The 25,093-nt window shown below is 39.1% G+C and overlaps 1 protein-coding gene across 10 annotated transcripts in view; it reads left to right on the forward strand.

Annotated features, from left to right (window-relative positions):
- PLCB4 (phospholipase C beta 4) overlaps positions 1–25,093 on the forward strand; it is a 414,850-nt gene that overhangs the window by 335,944 nt on the left and 53,813 nt on the right. For 8 of the 10 annotated variants that reach the window (XM_063659442.1, XM_054467181.2, XM_054467170.2 and 5 more), the window contains 9 exons: positions 191–291; positions 4,009–4,044; positions 6,622–6,763; positions 7,398–7,482; positions 7,819–7,943; positions 9,816–9,867; positions 18,480–18,582; positions 19,971–20,135; positions 22,395–22,599. In XM_063659442.1, coding sequence (XP_063515512.1) covers positions 191–291; positions 4,009–4,044; positions 6,622–6,763; positions 7,398–7,482; positions 7,819–7,943; positions 9,816–9,867; positions 18,480–18,582; positions 19,971–20,135; positions 22,395–22,599 — 1,014 coding nt within the window. The remainder of the gene's footprint in view (positions 1–190; positions 292–4,008; positions 4,045–6,621; positions 6,764–7,397; positions 7,483–7,818; positions 7,944–9,815; positions 9,868–18,479; positions 18,583–19,970; positions 20,136–22,394; positions 22,600–25,093) is intronic. The other 2 variants (XM_063659443.1, XM_063659441.1) reach the window with 1 other exon arrangement.

Below are 25,093 nucleotides of genomic sequence, written 5' to 3' on the forward strand. Positions count from 1 at the left end.
CCTTGACGTTGAATAGGTAAGAGTTTAGTGAGAGTTTTACTTGAAAAAATACTGCATATATAAATGTCCCCATTTTCTTTTAGCATTCTTTTTCTCTAAAAGTGCTTATGTTCTACCCAAGATTGTGAACAAGGTCTGACTACTTGGCAGTGGTTTGGCGTCATGGATTTTCCATTTGTCTTTCACACAGCTGACCAAGAGGAGGAAGCTCACCCCGAATTCAAATTTGGAAATGAACTTTCTGCTGATGACTTGGGTCACAAGGAAGCTGTTGCAAATAGCGTCAAGAAGGTCAGAGTCCCCTTTCTTTCATCACTCTCAAGAGGTAGCAGCTGTTATTTATGAAATTTTGGAAATGTAAGAACCACAAGAGAATAAAGTAACCTATAATTCCTCTTCTAAATTGCTTAGGATACGAGTCTGTGCTGGGTGACCAGAACTTGACACATACACAATATTAAATTTAAAAGGACATTTAAATTACTCATTAGTCAGGGCCAGTATTAACCACTACCCATTTGGCCAGTGTCCTCTAAATATTACCATTTATTGTGTTATTGCAGCTGGGGAGGGAGACAATGACAGCATCCCAGGGGTAAGGTTTAATCTTGAATTCATCAGGAAAATGACCCCTGAACATCCCAAGTCTAGCCCTCGTTCTAGAACTAGTCCTGCTAATTATATACCTTCCCCCTACAGTACAGTAAGCATAAAAATGTTTCCAGATATTCAGCCAAGGAAAATAGTTATTCATGTACTTACCATTTATCAGGCATAGTCTAGGCCACAATGACCTAAAAGGGTAAAACACACCTTCTGCCCTTAGGCAGCTCATGGTCCCCTGTAGTTTAGGGAAAGGGATCGGAAACAGCAAATAAGCAAGTAGTCAAATAACTATATAATTACAACTTGTGATAAGTGCAATTATGAACATAAACACAAGTGCTGAAGACTAATGAAGTAGAAAGAATAAGGAAACCAGAACACAAAGGGTCAAGAGGAATTGGCCATGCACAAAGATAGTGGAATCACTTTCCATGTGGAGGGACCACAATAACAACAGCAAGGGCTGTGAGTAGAGTGGCTTAAGTGAGGGTGGAGTGAGACAAGATGAGATGAGGCAGGTAGGTGGGAACTGGGTGATGTAGGATTTTGGAGACCATTATGATAAATTCAAATATTCAGTGAAATGTGGCACTATTGAAAAAGTTTAGAGAAGGGGGCAGTGTAGCCTGATTCAAGTTTTAAAAGATTGCTGTGGTTGCCATATGTAGACTAGCTTAGGAGGAAACAGGAGTGGAAGCAATAAAAGCAGTGAGGACAGGCTGCTGCTCTAGGCCAGACGAGTCCCCGATGGTCAAACCAGACAATGCATCAGAGAGGACTGAGTGGCTTCAAGACATGTTGAGAAATGGGACAGCCTACTGATGGATGGAATGTGGGAATGAGAGAGAAAGAAGAAGTGAGATGACCCTCTAGTGTCCTTGTTTGAGGAACTGGGTAGGTGGTGGTACCATTTACTGGCATGGGGATGACCGAAAGAGAAAGAATTCAGGAGTTTCAAATGGGATGACTATTTGAGATGTTTGTGAAGTATTCAAGGGGAGGTGTTCATATAGCATTGCCATCTGACTCTCTCTCTGGGTTCATTTCCTAACTGTCTAACTTTGGGTAAGTTACTTAACCTCTGTGTACCTTAGTTTCCTCATCTGCAAAGTGAAGACGATAACACCTTTTTCATGGGGTCACTGTGAAGAGTGGATGGTTTGTGACATGTCAAGAGCTTAGCGTGGTGCCTGGCACATGGTAACTCCTGTAAAGGTATTAGTTGCTGGTATATTATCATCCTTTTCATCTTTATCATTGTCATTATCCTCATGATCACTGGCATCATTATCACGTGTATATAGAAGACAGGTTGAGCTAGAGATACAAGTTGGGATTTCAAAAGATCATATTTGAAACAATGGAAATACTGAGATGATTCACAGGGAAAGGTGGAAAAGAAGGCCCAAGTGGAGCCCTAATTAAAAGTGGAGCCAGAAAAGAAGAGCAAGGTATGGCTAGAGAAGTAGGAGGGAAATTAGGCAGTGACACCAAGAAAACCAAGAAAGAGAACAGTGTTAACAGAAGGACTGAGTGGTTGACTGTAGAATATGTTAAAAATCTTAGACAAATTAAATTTAACAGAGTTTCGTTGAGCAAAAAAAAAAACAGTTCCCAAATTGGGCAGGCCCCAAACCAGAAGAGGTTCAGAGAGACTCCAGTGCAGCCACGTGGTGGAAGATTTATTGACAGAAAAAGGAAAGTGACCTACAGAAAACAGAAGTGAGGTACAGAAGCAGCTGGATTGGTTACAGCCTTATTTGCCTTATTTGAACAGAGGTTGAATAGTTGGCCACCTTTGATTGGCTGAAACTCAGTGATTGGCACATGAGTAGGTTCCAGTCTGTTTACACATCCATTCAGTCTGCAGTTTACTATGTGAACGTTTATGAAGAAACCTTTAGAATAGGTAAAGAGACAGCTTTAGGCTAAACTTAATTTAACAAATGCTACTGACTGATTAAGTAAGAAGACTCAAGAGTGTCCTTTGGGTTGTTAGCATGGAGGTCATTGGCAACCTTAAAGAGATATTTCAGTGGAGTGCCAGGCAGGGTGGTGACACTGGATCACACAGATATGAATGACTAGAGACTATGCTTTTGAGAAGTTTTGCTGTGAAGGGGAGCAAGAAATGGACTGGTGGCCAAGGGCACCTGAGGAGTCAAGGTAGTGTTTTATTTTTCGGATGAATGAATCTGGAGTGTGTTTGCAAACTTGGAAGTGGTGCAATAGAGAGGAAGAGATTAGTTTTGCAGGAAAGAGAGGGGATAACTGCCTGGAATTCCTTGAGGAGGTGGAAGAGGGTGGGATCACTGTGGTACGAAGGTGTGGCCCTTCACAGGAGCAGGAACACCTGATTAGTGAAGACAGTGGATGAAGATGCAGGTAGGCAGATACATTTGGTGATAGGAAGAGGGGAGACTATTTGTCTGATGAGCAAAGCCAAAGGAATATTGCCTTTACACCCTATCTTTTCTGATATAGGGAATTGTGACTACTTTGAGAATATTGAACGTCTATTAAGACTCAAGAGTATTGTTTTAATACAAAAATTAGCCAGGCGCCATGGCACGTGCCTGTAATCCCAGCTACTCAGGAAGCTGAGGCAGGAGAATTGCTTGAACCCGGAAGACAGAGGTTGCAGTGAGCCAAGATTGTGCCACTGCACTCCAGCCTGGGCAATAGAGCAAGACTCTGTCTCAAAAAAAAAAAAAAATAGTTGCTAAAACCTTCATAAATATTGTCTTAGTGTCTTAGTCAGTTGGAGCTGCTATCACAAAAATACCATTGACTTAAACAACTTTTCTATTTGTCACCATTTTAGAGTCTAAGAAGTCTAAGATCAAGGTTCCATGCTATCAATTCCTAGTGGGGGGGCCTTCTTCGTGGTTATGTCCTCACGTGGTGGACAGAGAATAAGGAGGCAAGCTCTCTCTTGGCTTGGCCCTCATGACCACATTACCTCCCAAAGGCCCCATCTTCAAATGCCATCACATGAGAATTAAGGTTTCAGTATATGAATTGGGGACAGTATGGGGGGCTGCACCAGTGTACAGTCCATAGCAAATACCCAGACATGAATGCTGAGTTACTCAGGAGTGACCATTCATGCTGCTTTTCCCAAGCCCCATGACTAAAGCACCAATTAAATAATCATAATAAAACATCTAAGTAGGTAAAGACTGTCCACAAAGGAGGGAAAGAGCATTAAGATTAGCCCTTCTGGTGCATAAAACAGTGAGGCCATCCATGGCTTTTTGTCATCAGTAATGTCCCAGCTTAGCAAATAAATAGAATAACAAGTTTACCTACACTTATTTAAATATCTATGTATGTATGGCTAATAAATTTGGAATTTTGCCCTTTAGAGAAGTAAACAAATTATTTCCTTTCTCTAATTAGGCTTCAGATGACCTTGAACATGAAAACAACAAAAAGGTAACAAAATAATTCCCTTGCACATTTTAAATCAGATGCATCTAATTTAAAAAATCTTCAAAGGAAGGAATCAATTGTGGTGATAAAATGATTAAATCCTGATAAAAATCACAAAACTAGGGCAGGTGAGTAAGATGATTTTCTAAAAGTAGGTATTTAATACAGTAAGGCATTTTCTTCATTGGAATGAGAGATTTCATTCCTGCAGTGGAACTACATGATCATCAGCATATTGAATTTGAAAATAAAAATGAGCGAATAGGTCATCAAATCCATATTATAGCATAATAGAAAGGATGATCTTAGTTCCCACTACATTGACATTCTGGAAGATCACTGATTAATTTTACACTGCATAACTTCTAGGAGTATTACTTGATGTTATTAGCTATTGGCCTTATTGTAGGAAAGGTAAAGTTACATTTTTCACTTTCTTTCATCCTCTTCAAAGTTCTTCATGTGATCACAGTAGTTTTATTTAGTAAGTATTTATGGTTTATCCTACAACAATGAGACTGACAGCCACAGGCAGAAGTTTGCCTTATAACTTCATTCTCATACTTCAGAGGTTCGGAAAATACTGCCTTGCTACCTGTGGGGTCCTATCCTATTTGGAGTTGAGATCCTATCTTCTCACCCTCTAAATATTAAATTTGAAAGAATTATGAATAAATATGGTCACAGGCCTTTCCCAAAATATTTGTGAGTACATTATTCTCTTGTTCTAGAATTTCATAATTCATAATTTTAGTCAACAGTGTACAGATTGACATTTGGTCATTGTCATTTATTAGCTAAGTTATTTTAATTCTCAAGGCATCAATCTTCTCATGTGGTCAGTGAGTAAGACTCTAATCCCCACTACACATCACAGACAGTAATGAGACCGTGCGTGCAAGAACTCATCCTGGTGCCCAGCACATAGCACTGGGGGTATTTATTATTATTAAACACACATGGAAGGAACGGACATGGCCGTTGTTTGGTAGGGGAGCAGGAGGACACATTAAGAAAATGATAAAAACAAAAACAAAACCAAGTTACATTACTTGATTATTATTTCAGGCTTTTATTGGTGAAATCAGTTTGATAATTTAGAATGCTCAGATTGTTAAGTCATCAGTTAAGACAAACAAATTGACCATTTTTTTTTTTTTGAGACGGAGTCTCGCTCTGTTGCCCAGGCTGGAGTGCAGTGGATCTCCACTCATTGCAAGCTCTGCCTCCCGGGTTCACGCCCTTTGCCATTCTCCTGCCTCAGCCTCCCGGTAGCTGGGACTACAGGTGCCCGCCACCACGCCCAGCTAATTTTTTTGTATTTTTAATAGAGACGGGGTTTCACGGTGTTCGCCAGGATGGTCTCGATCTCCTGACCTCGTGATCCACCCTCCTGGGCCTCCCAAAGTGCTGGGATTACAGGCGTGAGCCACCGTGCCCAGCATCTGACCATTTTTTAACTCATGGATTACATCACCCAATTAAGGAATTTATCCAACTAGATTCACTTTATGCAGGAAATTTAGCTTTGCAAAGTTCTCAGCAAAAATATTGATCACTTTTGAAGGTATTATTTTTGTTGTTGGTTTTGTTGTTGTTTTTTCTATCAATAAATAAACTAATTTGTTTTCTTTTTTCTGTGTGCAAAGTAATGCAATTTCAATATGTCGTAAGCAGCAAGTTATTAGGTTACTTTTAAGATTAAGTGCTTTTTTAAATACTATAAACCACGTATGTATGTGGCTTACATTCTAGAGTGCTACGGTGAAACAGTCCCCAAAGAGGCAGCATCATTAGCACCTGGAAACTAGTTACAGCAATGACTGGCCTCACTGCAGACTCACTTCAACAGAAACTCTGAGTGTGGGGCCCAGGAATCTGTTTTATTTTAAAAAGCCTTCCAGGTGATTCTGATGCACACTAATGTTCAAGAGTAACTATTTTTGATGTTGTGCCTCAATTTGTAAAAATATGAGTAATACCTGCTATATCTATTTCATAGCATTGCTGTGAGGTCCAATATAGTAATTTCTCTTTTTTCTTTTTTGAGATGGAGTCTTGCTCTGTTGCCTGGTCTGGAGTGCAGTGGCGCAATCTCAGCTCACCACAACCTCTGCCTCCTGGGTTCAAGCGATTCTCTTGCCTCAGCCTCCCAAGTAGCTGCAATTACAGGCTCACGCCACCACACCCGGCTAATTTTTGGCATTTTTAGTAGAGATGGGGTTTTGCCGTGTTCACCAGGCTTGTCTTGAACTCCTGGCCTCCCAAAGTGCTGGTATTAAAGGCGTGAGCCACCGTTCCCGGCCAGTAATTTTTTGAATATTTTAAAGTCCCTTAAAAATCTAAAAATGTCCTACAAATGTAAGATAAGCTTAATATTTTATGATTACCTCCTTTTGCATTATTTAGAGCTACAAAACACTAACTTCTTAAAGTATCCTTTAGTATAATTGAGGAAGAAAAAGTCTTTACCTTTCAATTTGTGTGTGTGCAATTATCTTTATTAAGGAAATCTGCAGCACGTATCCGTGGGTCCTACTGAAGTCATCGACTTATATGTTTTCTTCCTTGTGCTTGTAGGGCCTGGTCACTGTAGAAGATGAGCAGGCGTGGATGGCATCTTATAAATATGTAGGTGCTACCACTAATATCCATCCATATTTGTCCACAATGATCAACTACGCCCAGCCTGTAAAGTTTCAAGGTTTCCATGTGGCAGAAGGTAACACCAAAGGTTAAATGCAGTCGCCTTTTTTGCTTTTATGGTGCAGATGAGCTTTTATCTAACTTGTTGCCATTTTTCTTTGTGGGCATGGGGGCTGTTCCACCCCACCTTATTTTTGTTTCACAGACCATAGAAGCCACCTTGGTGTGTGGTGACATTACATTGTCATTCATGACCTCAACCACAAGGTGGCGATGAGAGACTATGGATTTGTTAGTGCTGGGCATGTAGCCTCTTCTGTTCCCACGTGCATTCAGAAGACTCCTTTTAATCAAAAGCTGGTTTTCAAAAAACATAAGAAGTATTTAAAAACTTCATTTATGGGCTAGAGAAGCCATCATAATCATCATTATCATCAAAAATTCATATGTCGGTGGCGGCTGTGGCAATTGGGGTACATGTAATTTCTGTAATGACTCCCGATTTAATTCAGCACTTTTTTTTTTTTTTTTTTTAAGACAGATGTCTCCATCCACAGGATGTCAATGAAAGTAGGAGCTACTGACATGATAATGTAGCATTAGCCTCCAAGGCCTCGTGATTCAGGGTGTAATTGTATTTATTTATTGCTGTTTTTCGGTGAGGGTTTGATGGCAGGGTTCCTGAATCCATCTTTGCTTTTCTTTTACAGAACGCAATATTCATTATAACATGTCTTCTTTTAATGAATCAGTCGGTCTTGGCTACTTGAAGACACATGCAATTGAATTTGTCAAGTATCCTTATATATCAAGTGGAATGAGTGGTTGACTCACGTTGGTTTGGCAGGAGCCTCTGAAATTAAATGGCTAATACATCATTCTGGTGGTGGAGTTAATAAAATGATATGTGGGAAAGACCATAGCAGCTGTGACAATCTGCCCAAATGAAAATTGTTTTTATAATCCACACAGTGAACTGTGATCTTAAGCATCATTTGTAAATGTGAAATCTGCTCTGTGCTGTCTACTTGTTTGTCGTTGTTGGCCTAGACCTTTGTTGTTTTAGCTCTTTGTTGTTTATTTTTCTCTGCTGTAGGACTCTTTTTTTCTGTTTTCCTTAATAAGTTACAGTTATAACAAACGGCAAATGAGTCGCATTTACCCCAAGGGAGGCCGAGTCGATTCCAGTAATTACATGCCTCAGATTTTCTGGAACGCTGGCTGCCAGATGGTTTCACTGAACTATCAAACCCCAGGTAGGAGCTGATGTCCGGTGACCCCAAATTCCATGAGAACGCTTTGACAGGATGGTGCCAGCACTTCCCATCAGTTGGCTGTGGGCATTTTTTAAAGGAAGCAGACATATGGCAAAGCAATGTGTTATTGGATTTATATAATGGTGAGAAATAAAAAAAAAAAAAACCCCAAAATAGAGCAAACAATGGTAGAAGATAATGTGTTGTGATTGGAATTTAATTCCTTTCATAAATGCCATGACTATTCCTGCTAACCATTATCCCATATTCCAAAATATTTCTCGTTTTTCTTCCTTTTGGATCAAAGTTGTTATCTTTGTTTCCAGGGGCAGAATTAAGTGAAAAGAATTTGAGTATCTTTGTATAGTAACGGCGACTCATTTCTCCTTTGGCAAATACCCTGACCACTGTGAACATTCAGCAAATATGACTGACACAGGGGCACTTCACTAAACAAATACAGAATATTTTGGAGTAAGCTCCACTAAAATGGTATATAAGGAGTTACATATTTGAAGAAGTACTAATCTATAACTTGGTCCTCCAAAGTGTACTCAAAGTCAGGTTTCCAATATATAATGACTTTTTATTTTCTGGAAGGAAAAGTAAATTTCTATAATTGATAAACAAATTTTTAAAATTTTTGAGATTTGCTTAAGAGCCTAGGATCACAATATTAAGATTAGAGGTAGCAAAATAGAAATAGAATAGATAGAAATATGCCACAAAACCTATTCACTGTATATGGTCAATTCTATGGTTCTTACAATTGGTAAAATAACAAAACCAGAAAACCCTATTTTCCTTCAATTATTTGCTGTATAAGAGAACTGCCCATGCTTCCCAATTTGAGGATTTTTTAAAATCTATTTTGTATTTTAAGAATCCCTGTCACCTTGTTCCCTGCTATCTGGATTGAGTGGAAGATCCTTTGACTTTCATTCCTTTGGCACGAGTGTGAGCTGACTATACTTCTCACACCTTGAAGGAGCCTCCCCAGTGACCGGAAGCTCCTCCTACTGGAGTCGCCATTCTGCATGGGGTCCCCACAGTGCTTGCTAGGTTACACTGTGACGTGATAGGTACCAATACAATCCTGAGTGTTTCTAGCGGGGGCCCAGTAACAAGGTCCTGATGACTTCACTTACTTAAAAAGGGCCAACTTGTGTTCTCAGTTGTCAATGAGTCCATAATATGGATTAAATGGCTAGCCCAGCTTGTGTTTTATTCTATATTAGGTTTAAACACTATAATATTAGGTTTAAACACTGGAGTGCAGTGTTGAAGAGGAAAAAATATTCATCAGTTTACCCATTTCTTTTGCTGATGGTAAGAAAGAAAAAAATTTATTCACTTGCAAGAGAAAAGTCACAAGCCAGGCACTGCCAGGGTGGACCCCACTAGAATAATTCCCCCTGCGCCCCATCCTGGAAGCATGCCACCAAGTTTTATGCAATACTTACCTAGTTCATTTTCCAGTCTTTTAAATCAAGTTTCATATTCACCCTCCGGGGTATCTCCAGGGTTCCTCTGCCCAGGGATCCTGAGACCCATCCTCTCCCACTGTAGCAGGTTGGATATCTCTACTCTCAATACTCATTGAACAATGGTACGACTCCTATATTGAATCCAGTTTTAAAAGTGACCTTTAGCATGATCTTTATGAAAACACATTTTATGTTTAATTTAAATGAAACATGAGGTCAATTCAACATGGAAGAGAGTATGCCTTAAATAGACCAAGCAGAACCTTGTATTAAAGAGGGACCCATGGGCCTAGGAGCAATCTGATACCTATTGTTTAAAATTACCCTGTCAGGGTCTTTTTTGTCTAGGAAGACAAGATGCTAAATTATTTTTGTCTCTTGACAGATTTAGCGATGCAATTGAATCAGGGAAAATTTGAGTATAATGGATCGTGCGGGTGAGTAATATGATTTAAACTGTTATCACCTAGATTGAGAACTCCATACTACAGCTATAATGAAGCCATGTCATTTTCAATTAGGGGCTACAGAATTTAAGCTGGGTTTGAGGGATGGAATAGAAACAAATGAAATACCTAGAGAATATTTGCACGTATACATTCTTCATCTACCCCATTTTACTAAGCAGGTTTTGGGTTTTTTTAATCACAAGTGAAGCAGTTCATACATATCCTAGAGTTTAATCCTCTCACTTTAAAATCAATAGTGGAGGTTTTTTTGTCTGGGAAAGGTAATAATCCCTGCACACTTGGACATTAACTGGAGATGTAGGCCTTAAATATGTGCATTTTACGTAGGACAAATCAAGTAATTAAGTTAATTTCATATGTAATGAAGCTGTGGGTGTCGAGCTGAATTTTATTCAGTTGGGAATAAACCTTTGTCCTCTACTGATTCTTTTTTGTGTCTTGTAAGTAGCAGTTATCAAAGAATAATGCTGTGAATATTGTCCTGGTTTCCTTAAATAGCACTCTTGAAAACTGTGAACTAAGAAGTGAAATAGGAAATGTTAATTCCACGGAAACACTGAAAGATTAAATGAAAATATAAAATTAGAATTCTCTTGAGATAAAAAAAAAAAAAAAAAAAAACTATGTGGTCATCCCCTCACCCCACCTCAGCCTCATGCATCTGTCCCCAAGCAAGTAAGTATTAATAACTCCAGACCACTGCCCAAAGGCCTCTAGAGGAATCCAATGGAAATCTATCCCGTCATAATGATGCTATTAGGAATTTCTTCATGGTGGCTCGCCTGATTGGATGTCTTAATTTTTGTCACTGAACACTGCCAGTCAAGATAACATTTTTCAGCAGTTGTGAGTTAGGAATGACTTTTCAGCATGCACACTGCCTCCCTCTGCTGGCCTGGTGAATGGTTCTGTGCCAATGTGGCTGCACACACAGTGACCATGCTATTCCCCGAATCACCCACCACTTACATACCTGGAGCATGCCCTACATTTTCCTCTGCTGTGTGCTTTGGAAGAAAATAAATTGTGTAGTTGGGAAGAGAAAGATCTGAATTCATATTTCAGAATTTTGTGAAAGCAATTTTGTTATTTAATGCCAAGTGTTCCAACCCAGGAGATTTTGCGCATAAATTGCTTCGTAGACTTCCTCCTCTCCCAAGTAGTGGGCCGAGGCATAAAGTCCCAGGGGTTCAGCCCTGGACTGTGAGTAAAAGCCCTAGGCTGGGAGTCTAAAGATCAGGATTTGAGCTCAGCTCCCAGCTGCTCCTAGTTCTTACTGTATTGCCTAGAGCAGGTGTGTTAGACTCAGAGCTTCTCTTCTCTGCTTGATAAAATGAAGATGGTGACACCTGTTGCACAGGGTTTGTTTGTACTCAAAGGAAAAAAAAAATGTCTTTTTTCTAGAACCAAACAGGGAACTGAAAAAGACTTTGTCCTTTGACAAAAACCGAGTCCTTTCTGATGAGACCCACCTTTGGGCTTCCCTCTCAGTCGCTGTAGAATCCAGTCTGAGCAAGAATCATGCTAGTTCAGTTTAGTGAAAATCCCCAGCCCTTGGTATCTGACCACCCTGGATATCCTATCACCTTGGCCTGCCTTCAGCAATAATCCTATCAAGTCAGTTTGGCCAGAAATCCTTATCCTTGATGTTTCCTCATAGTAATTTTCCATCTGCTGGTGCTCACCCTACTCCATGGTTCTAAATCTCCATGTATGCTTGTTGGGGTAAGAGTTGAGCCCGTATACCTATCACCACGGCTCCCTACCCCTTTGAATAAAGTCCACTTTACCATGTTCAACAAGTGTTTGGGTACATTTTTTTTCTTTAACAGTTTACGACAGCTCAGTCAGATTGAATGAATGTGTACGAAAGTACTTCAGGAACTGCACATTTCTGTGTAAAAGTGAGATTTAAGAAAAGCTTAAGGCCTTGTGATCAATCACACACAGAGACATTGCAAAATTCAATGAGTGCTCTGTTCAGTTGTCCTTTAAGGACCCCAGGGAGGCAGCCTCGGCACTCCTGGCTCTTACAGGACCCGTCGGGCATGGCTGTGCTCATTTCTGGAAACTTTCAGTGGCCCAGTGATGCTTAAAGCACTTTCCTCGCCCACCTCAGCAATCACACCTAAGATGCCATCAGCTGTCCAACATGCCATGAGGAATCCTGGCAGCCTGGCCTGATGCAGGGAGTATTGTTTCTGTATAAAAAAAAGTCCTGACAGCCGGGTACAGTGGTTCACGCCTCTAATCCCAGCACTTTGGGAGGCCGTGGCAGGCGGATCACAAGGTCAGGAGATGGAGACCATCCTGGCTAACATGGCAAAACCCCGTCTCTACTAAAAATGCAAAAAATTAGCCGGGCGTCGTGATGGGCACCTGTAGTCACAGCTACTTGGGAGGCTGAGGCAGGAGGATGGCTTGAACTTGGGAGGCAGAGCTTACAGTGAGCCGAGATCGTGCCACTGCACTCCAGCCTGGGCGACAGAGCGAGACTCCATCTCAAAAAAAAGAAAGTCCTGACAATCCTATGTTCAGTTTGTTTTTCCTAGAGTTTCTGCTCAGCCATCATTAGCATATGCAGTGTCTCACTCTCTCCACCGTTATTTATTTATTTTTTCTTAAGACAGGGTTTCGCTCTGTCACCCAGGCTGAAGTACAGTGGTGCAAACGTGGCTCATTGCAACTTTGACATCCTGGGCTCCATCCATCCTCCTTCCTCCACCCCTCAAGTAGCTAGGGGTGCCCACCACCACACATGGCTAGTTTTTGTATTTTTTGTGCAGATGGGGTTTTACCATGTTGCCCAGGCTGGTCTCGAACTCTTGAGCTCAGGCAATCTGCCTGCCTTGGCCTCCCAAAGTGCTGGGATTACAGACATGAGCCACTATGCCCGACCTCATTGGTCATTTTTAAATGCATTCATTTATTTTAAAATACCTTCACAGAAAAGGATACTGTTGCTACTTTAGCCTGAATTCTGTGCTGATGTGTTGGACGCTGTGTGACTGAAAGCATACACCTCACCAGAAAGGCTGAAAAATAGCCCGTGCAGTGGGGCAGCCCAGCTTGATAAAGTATTAGCGATGTTGTTGACTCTTTTATCTCCTAATTCCCCTTCCCATACACCCAGCTGGTGGCAAAGGCTGTCACTGGCAGGGAAAAGAGAAGAAATTGCCCTCACCTGCATGTCTCTGTGTTCCATGGCGATGGTAGATGTGGGGCCCAGTGCTGCACAGGAGCTCCTGTCCCTGGTGCTCGGGCAAGCTGGGGCACTGCATGGTTCTCACTGCATCACCCTTCTGGTTCTCCTACCCACCTGCAAAGACTTTTAAAAACTGCCCCTTTGGGCTGAGTCTGAGGACTGCATTTCTTAAAGAGGCATTCTGTATCCTTTAGGCCTGTGGAGGCAAAGAATCCCTGTTTTATATAGAACATCAGTGTGCAAAGTACACAAACACCCCAGGATCTAGCAACTGTAGCAAAACGTCAGAAACCCTCCTGGGAACCCCCTCTGTGCTCCCTGGCTGATCTTGCGGGAGGGCACACCACTAGGCCCAGTAAGTGTGAGTGTTACCAGGAAAGTGAGCAGTGCTTTTAACAGTCTCGTTTTTGAAGATGGAAAAATGGAAGACATTTCCCTAATTGCAAATGAAACAAAATAGTGTAAATTAATATCTAAAATCTTTTTAGACTTTCATAGGAAAGTGGGTGATTGACATCAAAATGGTATGACATTTTATGATTCAGAGGCCATTTTTATACAGCATTTCTCCCTTGCCCACAGGCCATACGTTCTAAGAACCCCAGTGGATGCCTGAAACCACCAAACCCAACATGTATTATATATATTGTGGTTCTATACATTGCATACCTGTGATAAAGTTTAATTTATAAATTAGGCATAGTAAGAGATTAACATCAATAACTAATAATGGAACAGTTATAACAATATAGTGTAATAAAAGTTATGTGAATGTGGTCTCAAAATATCTTAATTTTTTTCTCTTTTTTATGTTTATTGGCTATTTAGATATTCTGTTTTGTGAAGAACTTCTACTGATTTTCCTATTGGGTTTTCTATCTTTTAAAATAGATTTTTTATTTCAAATTTTTATTTTCCAACTTTTATATTAGGTTCTATTTTAATATTTTTGGAACAGAGTTGACCAGGGGTAGCTGACGCTTCAGAAAGCAAAATTGCAAATAAAGGGGGATACTGTAGAGCATAGCAACTTGCGGTTATCATCAGCAGCCATTTTGCTTTCTTGCAGCTAAATAAAATAATGGCATGTTGGACAACTGATGGCATCTTAGGTATGATGAAATAGGATGCATTTCCTTATGACCCCATTTTCTCATTCTTGGGGTTCCTATCCACCCACCTTGTTAGCAACCCTTCTTCTCTCCCTCTCTTGCCTTCCAAGGCTCTACACAGTCCACAGAGAATCCTTGGATCCCTGCCTTGCCATTGGCTTTGGCCTTGTGCCTGTGCCTACTGCACAGACCTAGATGTCTGGAGTGAGTTCATTTTCTGTACCAGAAAGCACCAAACAGACCATCTATGTCATTTGCAGGGCCCAATGCAGAATGAAAATGAAGGGCTCCTGAGAATTTAGGATGGTGGATGCAGAGCATTAAACCAAGCATGGGGCCCTTCTGAGTTCAGGGCCCTGTACAACTGCACAATTAGCACATCCACATAGCCAGCTCTGGTGCCAGACTCTGGCTTCAGCTTCCCTATCAATGCCCCAGGTCCCTGCACCCTCACAGCCACCAGGGATATGAGAGGCAACCTCTGCTGCTCTCTCAGACCTCCTTGGACCCAGAACAGATGCTCCTTTGACCATCAAAGAAAGCTTGCTAAGTGTCCTATCCCGGGCCAGGGCTTATCTCATGGTCCTGACGAGCTTCTGCATACTCTGTTTTACTCTCTTCACATATACAAAATGAACCCATTTCACCAGAGCGTGCCTGCTTTGGAGAATTGGATATGGGTTTCTTGCCCCTTTCCCCTGCCATTTCTCATTTTGGATCAATTCACTCTTTCACAGATGAGTGTTCTATGCAGATTTGAAAGGGGGGATGTGGAAGAATGCTTTTGACCCTGAGATGTCATTGTGATCCCGTTTCTTATTTTGGTGGGTGGGAAGGGCTCTTGATCTTTAACAAAGGACTGTGGAAAGTGAGGAATCTCTGGACACTCACTTCCCAAGGAGATTCAGAACTGGAAAGGTGACTCTGGTCCTGTATTCATCCACGTCCTGACCTTCCTCAGGAGGCAGAATCCCTCATTTGCCACAGCTGGGGTCCAAATGCTGCCTGTGTCATGAAAGCCAGAACCACCATTGTTACCACCTCCCCTCACAGTCTGTGTCGGTTTTCCTTCCAGAGAAAGCTGGTGGGCTTCCCTCGGAGACGCAGGCATAGTATTGTAGTTACTCACCTACTTTCCATTCTGATTCTTTACCTTTTGCTGTATCATCATATTTTCTAGTTGCCAACTCTAGCCACAAAAAAAGCTACAAATCTAAAACTCCATGAATACAGAAGATAATCTCTTCTATATAGAGAGCTTTTATATTAATATTGTGGGTTGCATTCTCTTGGAGACAAGAGTGTTCAAAATCACTTTTAACATTTCAACAATTGTGTAAATTTCTATATTCTTGATAAAAAATCAGTGTTGTCTCTTAAAGATTCCTTTTTGGATTGTCAAATGTAAGGGAATATTTTTAACACTTTGTTTTTTGTTCAGACTTAGAAGATTACAATGAATGGTGACTTTTTCAAAACTAAGAAAAGTGGCATTAAACTTTAAATAAAAAATATGACTCCAGATCCCTTTTGGGTTGTATTTTAAAAGATAATAAAGTTGACATCATCTAGACTTGAAATTAATAAAAGTTATGCTTCTAAGAAAAATTAGAGATTTGAGTTCACGTAATTTTGATTCTTTTACATTTAAAAGCAAACCTTTACTTTTGGAAAAAAGTACTTTTATTTTCCTTGATGTACTGCTCATAGTATGGATTCTTTAAATCTATGGTTACTTATTTCTAATAAATTTTTTATTTTTTTAAAGTTTTTTGACACAAGTTTCAGGGAAATTGTGGAATCTGTGATTATATGACCACTACCCAGTGGACATGAGGGGCAGACATTGTGTAGTGAGGGTAATTGCAGAACATTGTCATCGCCTCAAAATCTGTATCTTTTAGCTTTTATCTCCCAATGGGAATTTTAATCTACCCTCTGTCTCTATATTTGCCTATTCTGAACATTTGATATAAATGAATTTATACAACATATGGCCTTTTGTGCCTGGCTTCTTTCACTTAATATAATGTTTTCAAGGCTCATCCAGGTTGTAACGTATATCAATACTTTATTATTTTTATTGCTGAATAATTTTCCATTGTATGGATATACCACATTTTGTGCCATACATTCATTCATCGATGGACATTTGGATAATTTCCATCTCTGGATTATTACAAATAATGCTGCTATGAATGTTCATATACAAGTTTTTCTATGAATATGTCTTTCCATTTATCTTGGTTACATGCATAAGAATGGAATTGCTGGGTCATATGGTAACTCTATGTTTAACTCTTTGAGGAACTGCCAGACTGTGTTTCTAAGTGAATGCATTATTTTACACTCCTACTAGCAACATATGAGAGTTTCAATTTCTCCACATCCTTGTCAACACTTATTGTTATCTGACTTATTATAGTCATCCTAGTGTATATGTAGTGATATCTCATTGATATTCATTTCTCTGATGACTAATGATGTTAGGCATCTTTTTATGTGCTCTAATACACATAGATATAGGCCTCTAATCAGATATATGAATTGCAATTTTTTCCTTTTTGTGACTAGTCTTTTTACTTTCTTCATAGTGTCTTTTGAAGCATAAAAGTTTTCAACAGAAAATCCAATGTATTGTTGCACGTGCTTTTGGTATTATGTTTAGAATCCATTGCCAAATTCAGGTCATAAAGATTTGTCCTTATGGCTTCTTTTAGGAATTTTGTAGTTTGGCTCTTGCATTTAGTTATTTTATCCTCTTTGAGCTAATTTTTGTATATGGTATAAGGTAAGGATCCAGTTTTATTTATTTATCTATTTATTTGCATGGAACTATCCCGTTATCCTGTCACTATTTATTTAAAAGACTATTCTTTCACCCATTGATTGGTCTTGGCATCCTTGTCAAAAATCAATTGGCCATAGATACATGGATTTATTTATAGACTTTGATTCTGTCTCATTGATTTATGTGTTTTTCTTTATGTCAGTACCAGACTGTCTTGATTAAATCTTGTAGCTTTGTAATAAGTTTTGAAATCAAGAAGTGTGAGACACCCAATTTTGTTCTCTCTTTTAACATTGTTTTGGCTATTCTTGATCCCTTGAGTTTCTATATGAATTTTAGGATTAGCTTGTCAGTTTCTACCAAAAAGTCAGCTGGGATTTTGATAGAGATTACACTGAATTCACGCATCAAGTTGAGAAATACTTCCAGCTTAACAATATGGTCTTCCAACCCATGAAGGCAAGATGTCTTCACATTTATTTAGCTCTTCTTTAATTTTTTTGAACAGTGTTTTATAGTTTTCAAATTGTAGGCACTTATTTTTTTAAAAAAGTTTATTCCTAAGTGGTTTATATTTTGCTGTTATTATAAATAGAATTGTTTTCTTAATTTCATTTTTGTATTGTTCATTGTCATTGTATAGAAATACAATTGACTTTTTATATGTTTATCTGGTATCCTGCAATAGTGGTGAATTTATTTATTCCAATAGTTTTTTTTGTGGATTCCTTAGAGTTTTTTTTTATTTATGGGATCATGTCATCTGTGACTAGAAATAGATTTACTTCCTTCTTTCCAATCTGGATGCCTTTTAATTCGTTTTCTTGCTTAATTGTTTCTACTAGAAATGGGGAAATTATTTATTTTTATTTCCACTTACCTCTAGCTGAAATGTCAATTTCCTTTGATTGTGAATGTAGACAACAATCCACAGTCACATTAGTGGTACCCGTGACTCTCTCACCAATGTAAATCACAGACATTGTCAGATTTCACTACTGTTGTTACAGCTGTCTCAGAATATTTTTGTACTTCGAGATTATTGTCATCATAATTAGATCTTACCATTAGATCTTATAATTTAATGCATTATTAAAAGTCCAATTAATACAGAGGTAGAATATCACATATTTTTATATTTTGATAACTATAGCTAATATAATTGGTTTTTCATTGTTATTCTTTGTATTTTATTTTATACATATAAAGAAAAGTATTTAAAGGTGATCAGGGGATAAAAAAGTTCCAGAGAAGATGATAGGATCAGGAAGTCCTGGATGCCACTGAGGCTACAGCTCTTTAAGGTTGTCCATAAGGGCGGGCACATTCTCTTCCATCCTTAGGACCCTCTGCCTAAAAGCCTAGCTCCTGTGGTACAGATGGAGAAAAGGAAGCATCCATTGTTTCAACTAGTGAGTGTTTTAGTCTTTGTAAAACCTACTAATAAACTTCTATGCTACTGTCCTACCAGGTACCTTCTCAAACCAGATTTCATGAGGCGGCCTGATCGAACATTTGACCCCTTCTCTGAAACTCCTGTTGATGGTGTTATTGCAGCCACTTGCTCAGTGCAGGTAAGGCCCCTGCTCATCACAAGGTAGTATAAATGTACATGCAAGTGGTCCTTGAAAGAAATTATAAAATATTGAATGTTAAATTGCAAGATCCATGTGCTGCTCACAACTTTGACTTAAGATTCCACCCCCTTTTTAAAAAATGAGACACATATTTTCACTAGTAAAATTATTAGCTACTTAAAGTGAAAGATACCATCAAAAAAGTACCTGCTACATGATTCCATTTATACAAAATTCTAGAAAATGCAAATTATAGTGACAGAAAGTAAATCAGTGCTGGCCTTTGAAAAAAGGGCAGGGAGGAATGGATTACAAAAGGGCACAAAGAAACTTCGGGTGATGATACAAATGTTTATCATCTTAATTACGGAGGTAGTTTCACAGATGTGCTCATATGTCCCAACTGATCTAATTTTACATTTTATTTTTTTGTTTTTTATTTTTTGACACCAAGTATCACTCTGTCGCCCAGGCAGGAGTGCAGTGGCACAATCTCGGCTCACTGCAACCTCCTTCTCCCGGGTTGAAGTGATTCTCCTGCACCTGTAGCTGGGATTACAGGTGCCCACCGCCACACCTGGCTAATTTTTATATTTTTAGTAGAGATGGGTTTTTACCATGTTGGCCAGGCTGTTCTCAAACTCCTAACCTCAGGTGATCCACCTGCCTCAGCCTCCCAAAGTACTGGGATTACAGGGATGAGCCACCGTGCCTAGCCTAAGTGTACATTTTAAATGCATATAATTTATTGTATGTCAAATATACCTCAAAAAAGCTGTTTCAGATTGTTAGCTAGAAAATAATGTAAACAGAAAACCCTTATAAGTGGCTATAGTCATTTAAACACTAAATGAAAAATCATCTCTCCATAGCTTTATCATAGATAGACTAACATTGTAAAACTGTCGTAGCTGACCAGTGTCAATATCAGTAATAACAGACAAATTCTAGCTTCACTTTTATGTGTGTCTCTTTCCAAGACTTCTAAAAGAATTCATTAATAAGTATGGCATGATGGAATTTCAGAGCTATGAAGGGTCTTAGGACATACCTGAATTCGTCACTTCATTTCATAGGTGTAGACACTTAGGTGAGATGAAGAGGCCGTGGACACTATTTGTATTATGATTCATATATATTTTTTCTTTGTTTTCTTCTAGACAGTTCTAGAAGGTAGAACATCTGCTTGAAACAGTTGGGTTTTTTTTGCCTATAGTAGTTGTTCGATAATGTTTTGGTTTGATAGGAATGAATACATTATTGCCATAGATAATTGAAATTCCTGCTCCCAACCAAAAGACAGAATTTCTTACTTCCTGATTATTTTTTGCTACTGATGCTTACACAGAGCTTACTTCTCTTTGCTCTCTTTTGTGCTGCTACAGGTTATATCAGGTCAATTCTTATCAGATAAGAAAATTGGCACCTACGTAGAGGTGGATATGTATGGGTTGCCCACTGACACCATACGTAAGGAATTCCGAACTCGCATGGTTATGAATAATGGACTCAATCCAGTTTACAATGAAGAGTCATTTGTATTTCGGAAGGTAGGACATTTTCAGCATGTCAAACTTACTCTAATAACTTGGGAGCCATGTTTTAGTTCACAGACGCTACACGATACAGGGGCACTTATTCAACCGACAACATCTTTTTCTCTTCTCCTAATGGCTAACTTCTGTAGCTGTCATAGGATCATTGGTTCTATTTGGCCCTGCCCTCCTTTTGGTTCTCCTCTCCTCCTTGGAAGAGCCCATCTCCTGCACAGCAATGCCTCAGCTCTGGGTTTACCATCTTTTAGAATGGGTCCTTGCTGATGGACACCATCGTACACTAGAGAGTTCTTCCCTACCCTGGAAGTTACTGGTAACTTACACTATTCCTTTAGCCAAGTAGTCAGGTAAGATGCTGCACTCCAAAATTTTGGTCAATAGATGTCACTACATGGGTCAGTTGGCATGGTCCTGTCTCTCCAGAAAGAGTGATACCTGTTGCCTACTTGCAGGTCTTGTCCTTCTTGTACTGTTGTTAGTGTTTTATTTTTTTCTCCTAATACTGTGTGTTGGATCCTAAAAACAATCACAGCCATTCTCTCTAACGTTTAGTTGTTAATCTCTTACTCACCTTTTCCCTTGGTTTATTTTTTGTCTATTGAAGATGCAGTGGAAAATCTGCACACCTGCAGTGCTGTCTCCAAGAATGTTCACTTTCCTTTCTTACTTACTCTGTTATCCTGACCAAAATGATTTCTTGCTGCTTCTTTAGGTACAAGTTTTCCAGCTTGTTCTGCTCCATTTGTACATCATGCAACACAGATAATCGGCTTCTTGCCTTAACAAAATAGGGATTATCCATTTCAGAGTAGAGTAACTGGCTTACAGAAACCAAATGAAGGGAGATCAATGTAGGTTTCATGAAACAGGCCATTTTGACATTTAAGTTTACCCTGGGATGTGAATCCCATTATCCACGCAACCTTCGCATCCCATTGTCTTCTTCTCTGCCCCTGTCAGGATATGGTATAAATTATATACACAGCTGTGATTTGTTTTTTTCCTTCCCTGGTATTTCCAATTTGTTATAGTTGGATCCGTTACCAGTATGGCTAGTGTTCTTTGGCATAGTGAATAATCCCTACTCACATTTCTAGAAGCTGAGAAAGTTGACTCAGGCGTTCTTTGTTTTGGATGAATGAGAAAATACCCAACTTAGTGTTTATATGTAATAGTTCTGGCACTAGAAACAAGATGCGAATTCTGAGTCCTTCTCTGTTCTTCAGAAGTTAAATCGTTTTTTTCACTGCTAGCAAGTGCTTTAAAAACTTTGTTTTCTTTCTTGTCATTGTTGTATTTTTCACTAATCTCACATGACAAGAATGGCAAAGCCCAAGCCTCTATTCACTGCATAAGGCGCAAGAGAGAGGGAAATTGGCTTATTTACTGTGGTTTCTCCTCTTCATCTTCATTAAGCTGGAATTAAATTATAGCCTCCAGATGTAAATAGGCAACCAGTCCATTGTCTAGCTTTAAACACAGCACTCAGATCAAACAAGATGTCCTGGTTGCTTTTATCCAATAAAAAGGCATTCCTGATTAAACACATTGGATACCCTTTTTGTAATGTTGCTATTTTGTAACTGAATCAAGTTTATGCCATCTGAACTCAGATTTTATGTTCATTTATTCAGTTTGGGGATGGCAGGAGTAGGTGTCTTAGAATCAAAATATGTTAATGTTTCTAGCTACCGCATCTTACTCTGTTTAACATCCCAACATTTGCTGGAAACTGAGCAGTACAAGAAACAAGGAGGACCCAAATTTATATATAAAAGTTATCTCTTATGTATGAAGCATTTATTCAGAGATACCTTTCATATTCTTAAAAACAAACAAATGTAGATGTCAGGAGCATGCCAGATATTAGATCACAGGATTAGATCCCCAATTCCCAGGCCCCACTCTGTCACTGATATCTCTAAGATCAAGGAAAGTGGCTTTATTTCTCATCCATTATATGGGTGGGGACAAGGATCAATCACAAGGGTTGAAGTAGTAATCTTTAACATTCATTTCATCTAACATTTTTCATGAGATAATTTCCAGGAAACATGTTCCAATTGCTTTTCTCAGTGTCTTGGGCACTGTAGCTCATGCAGTACATTTTGGGGAATGCAGATGGATCATGGACTTACTTTCAACATCAGGGAACGTTTAAGAACAGCATGGATTTGGTCCACACTCCTTAGAGTCATGGTTCTTGGGCGCTGCATTGAAAAAATCAGTGAAAGTCCTGTTCTCTGTTTGCAGGTGATCCTGCCGGACCTGGCTGTCTTGAGAATAGCTGTGTATGATGATAACAACAAGCTGATTGGCCAGAGGATCCTCCCGCTTGATGGCCTCCAAGCAGGATATCGACACATTTCCCTTCGAAATGAGGGAAATAAACCATTATCACTGCCAACAATTTTCTGCAATATTGTTCTTAAAACATATGTGCCTGATGGATTTGGAGGTAAGATAAACATTTGGGTACAGAATATGATATAGATGAGGTCCTAGATTATAAGATTATAAAACATCTCACCCATGCTTTAAAAAACAATAATAATACTGTCTATTCCTGCTAATGCTGCCAACCCTGATTACCTTGAATACATCAAGAATACATCATAACCTCAGGTTTCATAGTAAGAAAGTGCAAAACGAGATGATCTTTAAAGTCCTTTCTTATTTTAAAATACTATAATTTTATGTTGTTTATCAATCTTTACAAACACATTTTGTGAAGGGTATATTTATGTTGACAATCAGACTAGGGGAAAAAAACATAAATAAGGTGAAACCATAGATATCTTATCAATAGTATCGCTAAAAGATTTAAATTGAACTCAGCTATCAACATGCCTGAATTTTCTTCCAAATCCACAAGAAAGTTCAATTTCATAAAAAATCCCAGTCATCAGTCCACATGCTTTAAGGTAATCAATGGGAGGAATCCAAAGCTAGATTAAGTCATAGGATTTTGCTTACATGCAAACATGTTAACTTTTTATGGCCTCCATCTAAGTCAATAACATTAAAAGAAAGCAAAGATCCTCTATATTGTCAGCCTGTTGAATCATAAGGAAATAGTACAGCAGGATGATGGCATCCGATTAGCCAAGGGTTCAAATCTTCACTCTCCACTGCTGACTGGGTGACCTTGGGAAGAGGATATAACCTCTCAAACCCCTCATTTCCTCACCTGCAAAGTGAAGATAATAGTAACTACCTCCCTCATAGCATTATTGTGAGGTGCTTATCATTAGAGTACATGACATAGCAAGGCTCAGAAATGTATGAGAGCATGGGGGTGGAGGGGGGGTGTCTGTAGACACAGATATAATTTCTATACTTTACTGGAACACATCACTATTTTGTCTGGGGAATATGGGATAATTTTGCTGTTTGTTTTTAGTAGTGCATGCTTCTGTGGAGGGCAGATTTTCTGCAACTAAACCACAACTTTACCAGTCTAATATGAGAGTCAAAAATTAAAATAAGCCATGAGGATTTTTCCATCCCAAAATTCATAGTCCAGTCTCCTTCCTCCTTCTCCTTTGTCTTTCATTAAAAAAAGGAAGCACATTAGAAGCTACAACATACAGTAATAGAGGTAACAACCCATAAAAAGCCTGAAAAGGGATACTGTGAGGCTGGGTAAGAGGATCAGAAAGGGGCACTGGAGACAAGTGGTGGGTTTAGGAGCAGCAGCCCGTGGCAAACCTCAGAAACCTCCCTGCAACACAGCACGGTGGTGGCCATGGGGCATCAGCTGATGAGTTAAATCATACTCCACATACGTGAGCTTAGAAAGCAGGAACTGTGGAATACCTCATACATTTTAGAAATAGTTGTGTAAACCCATATGATGGAAGATTTAGAAGTTTTGCATCTGCATGGGTTAACTTCCCACTGAAACTCTAATTCATTCTTGGGAACTAAGCCACTCGAATAGAAAAGGGAAAGAAATCATTTGTTTAGCTTCTACTTTATGCCAAGAGCTTTATGTAAAGAGATCCAAAAGCATGAAGTTGTTCAAAATGGATGTAAGCATAGGGAGATCTGTGCTGCAGAAACATCTGTATTTACAATGTAGCTCATTACCCGTGTTGTATTTAAGTATTGAGCCAAATTAATCTCTTTAATATTAGTCCTGCCAGTATTCTTTCCTAACATGTCATTGTGGCTGCTTACTTTTTATCAGAAGCATTTGAAATTTCTGTGTACCATTGATGAGATTCTGCAGTCGATGCCGTAACCAGATTTGACATTCAAATACAATTTATTCAAAATTCTCTGGTCATTTATTTTATATGTGAAGAAACCAGGGACAGACATTATGAGGTGTCAGGGTCTTCCCTGTAGATAACAGAAGAAGAATATGTGAACTGTCTTTTTCCAAATCTCTGATCTTCTTTATAGCTTCTTGACTTATTCAAAATATATTTATATTTTCTCTGTTTAGCCAACCTCCCACATTCATATCTCAGTGTGTTTACGTGCTGAACCAGTGAGGTAGGAAATCTATAGAGTCTGTGTTCCCTGGACTATTGATATTCCCTATTCATTCCACAGGAACAAGTTCAAAATGAAGCTCAGCACCATCACACTCAGCATTTTCTAGAAAAAAAAAGAAACTCATCAATATACATCATTAGATTTATATTTAGCTAAAGAAAGATAGTGAGGATTTTCATTACTTTGTTCCACAAATATGCATAGCAGGTATATTCTATAAAAAGTTAAGTAGCTAAAATATGTATCAGAGAGCAATTCTGAGAACACAGAGGATCGAATAAGGGTCACTCACAAATCTACTGCCCAGAGACAGCTATTGTTTACTTCCAATCTCATTTTTTCCTGTTTTTTTTTTATTTATTTGAGATGGAGTTTTACTCTTGTCACCCAGGCTGGAGCACAGTGGCACAATCTCGGCTCACTGCAACCTCCATCTCCCAGGTTCA

This window comes from Pongo pygmaeus, chromosome 21 (genome assembly GCF_028885625.2).
Source record: "Pongo pygmaeus isolate AG05252 chromosome 21, NHGRI_mPonPyg2-v2.0_pri, whole genome shotgun sequence".
Lineage (NCBI taxonomy): Eukaryota > Metazoa > Chordata > Mammalia > Primates > Hominidae > Pongo > Pongo pygmaeus.